Source organism: Gigantopelta aegis, chromosome 12 (genome assembly GCF_016097555.1).
Source record: "Gigantopelta aegis isolate Gae_Host chromosome 12, Gae_host_genome, whole genome shotgun sequence".
Classification (NCBI taxonomy): Eukaryota; Metazoa; Mollusca; class Gastropoda; order Neomphalida; family Peltospiridae; genus Gigantopelta; species Gigantopelta aegis.
The window spans coordinates 28,507,948-28,513,310 of record NC_054710.1 but is presented as its reverse complement, the minus strand read 5'-3'; the positions used below and the strand labels follow the sequence as shown (position 1 = coordinate 28,513,310).

At 38.7% G+C, this 5,363-nt stretch overlaps 1 protein-coding gene across 1 annotated transcript in view; it reads left to right on the top strand.

Annotated features, from left to right (window-relative positions):
• Nucleotides 1–293: 293 nt before the first annotated feature.
• The window catches only part of LOC121385951 (dimethylaniline monooxygenase [N-oxide-forming] 2-like), a 7,385-nt gene continuing 2,315 nt past the window's right edge, over nt 294–5,363 (top strand). Inside the window, exons 1-3 of the mRNA XM_041516745.1 lie at nt 294–410; nt 3,715–3,814; nt 4,386–4,794. Coding sequence (XP_041372679.1) covers nt 358–410; nt 3,715–3,814; nt 4,386–4,794 — 562 coding nt within the window. The 5' untranslated portion in view covers nt 294–357. The remainder of the gene's footprint in view (nt 411–3,714; nt 3,815–4,385; nt 4,795–5,363) is intronic.

The window sequence follows — 5,363 nt, the reverse complement described above, 5'->3', positions numbered from 1 at the left end:
ACTGGATTTTGTCTTCACGTATGTACGAAAAAACATATTTTAGGAATTAAAATGAATTTTAAACTATTACAAATATTAGAACGATCAGAAACACGTCTAATATACAGCCACTAATATATTATGCAGAAAAATATATTTCATATGTAATGACAATTGTTAAAACGTCTCTGTTAGTCGATAGCATCATACAAATTGAAGCACAGGGACAGGCATTATTTTAAAGACGTCATAGCTGGTTAAACAGAGTCCGGACGTCATCCCCTATGGTCGGAACAGAGAAAAAAATGAGGTAATATGAATTAAAAACTAAATATATGTGATAGTAATGATGAGTAGTTTTATTTATATTACAGGGTAATGCTTTATCTGCAAGTGACATTGCCACGGCTGCTGCAGTATATGCAAATCAGGTAAGGTCATCAATTTGTTTTACGTCATAGTGTCCTATTCACATTGTCTTTGTCTGAAAATTAAAATATTAATAATACCCCTAATATAATTTGTACTGAATATACTGAACAAAAAAAGAAACTTCCGATTTGTACATATAGTATTTGTTGTGTTAAAGAATTCATTGTGTAATGAAATTATATAGGTAGTATTAGCCTTGAGTTGTATTATCAGGATTCATACATTTTATCGATTATTTTTGCACTGTTAATCGTCGACAACGTGAAATTCAATTTGCACGTGCATGCATGGTTCGACATGTCTCGTGTAGTATTCGGTCAATTTGTTTTACTTGTCTTACTGACATTGTTGTCAAGTGAACGAAAACGCTTCAAAATTTGTAAACAAAATAACGTTTTTTACATTGTAGCATTTTTAGTATGCCAAGAATACCCAATAATTTACGCGAACGGGCGATTGGCATGTTTGATGCTGGCATGTCGACAGAAGACGTTGCAAGGCATGTTGGGAGTTCTAGTCGAGCGATACGAAATCTTCGCGTAAGATTTCAAACGACAGGAAGCACCAACGACTTTCCACGTCGTGGACGTCCGCGTGTTACAACGCGTGGTCAAGACCGCTATATCATGAACACGCATTTGCGCAATCGATTCCAAACTGCCACTGCTACTGATGCTAACACACCTGGGCTTCATAATAACCGAATCAGTGGGCAAACTGTTCGTAATCGTCTGCGGGAGAACGGTTTACATGCACGACGTCCTTACGTCGGATGCATTTTAACGCAACGTCAGCGTCTAAATCGTCTTAATTAGGCACGTGTAGACACTCGTTGGGTACGGCGACGCTGGAATACCGTTCTTTTTTCGGATGAATCCAGATTTTCCTTACAACGTGGTGATGCTGACTGTTGTGTTCTTGAACGAGATCGTTTCGGGGGTGGGGGTTGTGTCATGGTCTGGGCAGCCATTGCCCATGGTTATCGTTCACCACTAGTCGTCATTGATGGCATTTTAAATGCTCAACGTTACCGCGATGACATTCTCACTCATCACGTCATTCCTCTGTTCCATAACAACGCCAACATTTCGATTTTTCAGCATAATAATGCCATCTCTCATACAGCTAGAGACACTGTAAATTTTCTTAGGACAAATAACATTGATTTCATTGATGACTGGCCCGCTAAAAGTCCTGATCTCAACCCCATCGAGCATGTCTGGGATAGCCTGGACAGACGATTGAGGCGTCGTCCCAACCCACCCGCTAACGTCAACGAACTTCGTCAAGCGCTCATTTTGGAATGGAACAATATTCCACAGGCAGAAATCAACACTTTAGTCAATTCTATGCGCCTGCGATGCACTGCAGTGATCAATTCAAGAGGTGGTCATACCCGTTATTAAGTGGGTGTTTTTTTGTTTAACCCCTACCACACTTGGTCAAAATTTCTCCCAGTTTCTGTTAACCTATGGCCATGATTTTTGCACCAAACGACGCATCATGGAACACTCTTTAAACAAATATATATAACAATTATTCCCCCGGTTTGTTTTCATCAAGTTATGTTCAAGCAAAGTTAGCGGAAGTTTCTTATTTTGTTCAGTATATATATATATATATATGTATGTATGTATGTATGTATGGATGGATGGATGGATGGATGGATGGATGGATGGATGCATGCATGCATATGTATATATATATATATATATATATATCAGTGAGATATATTGATCTACCGAAACCATAAAAGTAATATCCGGTGAAAGTTTATATTTTCACTGTATTTTAACTACAGTGAAAATATAGAAATCTTATTTACTTTAAGTTCATGATTAAATTATTCCCCTTTGTATCGTTTATTCGTATTTAAGTTTCATGATTACCAATGCATCTGGGGTTGTCATGCCACGATCTGAACAGATCAGGCCCTTTTAAGGTCCTCTATGGGCAACATAGGGAGACACATCAGCACCTACTAGGTCCCAGTAACAAGCTACTCTCGGCATACTAAAATTTAAAAAAATATGTATCTCCCTCTTTATCTTTCGACTGCGCGGTCCGTGTGGGGTCGATCCCCGTCAGTGGACCCATTGGGCTATTTCCCGTTCCAGCCAGTGCACCACGACTGGTATATCAAAGGCCGTGGTATGTACTACCCTGTCTGTGGGATGATGCATATAAAAGATCCCTTGCTGCTAATCGAAAAGAGTAGCACATGAAATGGCGATAGCGGGTTTCCTCTTTCAATATCTGTGTGGTTCTTAACCATATATCTGACGCCATATAATCGTAAATAAAATGTGTTGAGTGCCTCGTAAAATAAAACGTTTCTTTCTTTATCTTTCGACGGACCGTTCAAAATTGCGCCTAATTTCCTTCATAAAACTACGCACTCTTTCCCTTTGGCATTAATCCTAAGGGACATTCCAAATTCCATATCATCAAAAATCACCCTCCGCCTGCTACCGACCCCGGTCTGGCTGCTGGTGCTCTCTTACACCTGCCAGTGCAGGCGGTCTTCCATCCACCCCACCTCACCCTTTCCTGTCCTGGACAGAGGAGCCGGCCAAGGCCGGCACCTGTGCCCAGTACAGGCATGCGCTACAACAGCTTGCTCTGAATGTGCACGTTAAACACTGTGACCTGACCTGACCTGACCAATGCATCTTATCGTATTTGAAAAAAATAGTTATTTAAACAACTGTACCTATACAAATGAGATATGAAGTACAATTAAGATAAAATAACTAAAACGAATTAAATACGAAGCTAAATAATGATGACACAATGTTATGTCATTGAGTATGTAAGGTAAAATGTAATGGGGGGGGGGGGGGGGGGGGGGGGGGATTTGGAGGATCGCTTTGCCAGGTATAGTTGCACAGCAGTGTTATTAAATAAATGTTAATTTAATAATTAAATAAAGACAATTTTTATTCAAATTTCTTTTAAAACGTTTATGGTCAAGTACATTTTGTGGAAAAGTTTCATCCGAAGAAATATGTCATGGCGTTACGTGTTTTTGATATAAGCAAAAGATATTAAGAAAAAGCGAATAAAAATTAAGAAAGTTGTTTGTAACAAATAGACCATTTCATGGTATTTTTTCGAATACGATTTTTATGTCAACTCGAAATGAATGAAAACCATATTTTCGTTGAAATAAAAATCGTATTCGAAAAAAGCCATAGAATACCCTATATACTATATATATGCATTGAAACGCTTGTTGTAATTGGACAGATTACATAATTTAATAATAATAATATTCAGATGTATGTGTATGAATTTATTCAGGATGAGTCTAGACTGTGGCGAGCGAAAATTTGGGGGTGGGCAGTCGAGTTATGCTCCCCCAGCAATCAAGTATATTATTTTTCTACAGAAAATAAACCAGGTAAATCAACTTTTTTTCTTCTTCAAGACTTATTGTTTATAAATAAATGTTCCTTTTTCTCTCGATTCAGCCAGTGCACCGCGACTGGTATATCAAAGGTCGTGGTATGTGATATCCTGTCTGTGGGATTGTGCACATAAAAGATCCCTTGCTACTAATGGAAAAAATAAATTCCTCTCTAAGACTATATATCTGAATTACCAAATGTTTGACATCCAATAACCGATGATTAATAATTCAATGTGCTCTAGTGGTGTTGTTAAGCAATAATTATGTGTGTGTATCTGTATATGTCTGTATACATGTATGTATATAGCTAGGTGTGTAGGGTGTGTCTGTGTATACATGTATGTATGTATGTCTTTCTGTTTGTCTGAATGTATGTATGTATGTATGTATGCATGTATATATTGATGTATATATATTTGTGTGTGTGTGTGTGTGTGTGTGTATACATATAATATATATATATATATATATATAGCCGATGGTTAATAATCAAAGTGCTCAAATGGTGTTGTTAAACAAAACAAACACATTTTAAACCTTTTTTTTCTATCTGTTCGTATAGGTACATCTCAGCGTTGGTCAAGGATCCATTCTCTTGACGAGATTTGATGAGCACGGAATCCCGTTCGATATGCAGGTATTTCAACGCAAGTACGATTACAGTCCAAAAATCTTTGTTCACAAGCTCATCAGAAAATTGTCAAACCTGGCCATAAATCATGACGCAGTAGGTCTCCACTCAGAACGAGATTTTCCGTGTAGCCCAATTATGATAAATGACGAAATTCATTTACAAATCCTAACAGGCAAGGTGAAGGTCGTGGGAAGAATCGCCAAGACGGCGGAGAGAAGTGTTCACATCGATGACGGGACGGTGGTGGATGACGTCGACGTCGTGGTGTTTGCTACTGGATACGATCGACATCTTCCTTTCCTCGACAACAGATTGGTCGATTCGGCTCAAGCTATTAGTTTGTATACTTTGTCTATCTGTCTGTCAGTCACTGGATTTTACATTGGGGGACCCACTATTGATGTGTGTGTGTGTGTGGGGGGGGGGGGGGGGTCTCAAGCTTGTATACTCTCAGGGGTCTCGCCATATGTCATAAGCAATGGCGGGCCCGCCATCTCGTAAGACTAATTTCCAATACGCCCGCCATCCACTGGCAGCGATAGTAATATCCGCCATCCGTTTATTTAGACTGCCGTTCAAAATCGCAAGTCATGTCATCGTCTTGAACTACCAGAGTAATCAGGTTCATCGTCGTTTACAAGACATTTTCGAAGTACTTGTACCCTGCAAATCTTAGGTATCAACCAGCTCTACCGATTCCCACCACCCCTTTCCTGAATACCGGAGAGAACACTGACTCTGTCAATTTAGTTTATATAAATTTGTGCATTTTGTTATTTGAAATTTATTAATTTGATGTCAAACATTTGGTAATTTTGGCATATAGAATTAGAGATGGAAAACCCGCTACATTTTCCCATTAGTAGCAAGTTTATCTTTTATATGATCCATCCAACAGACCAGGAT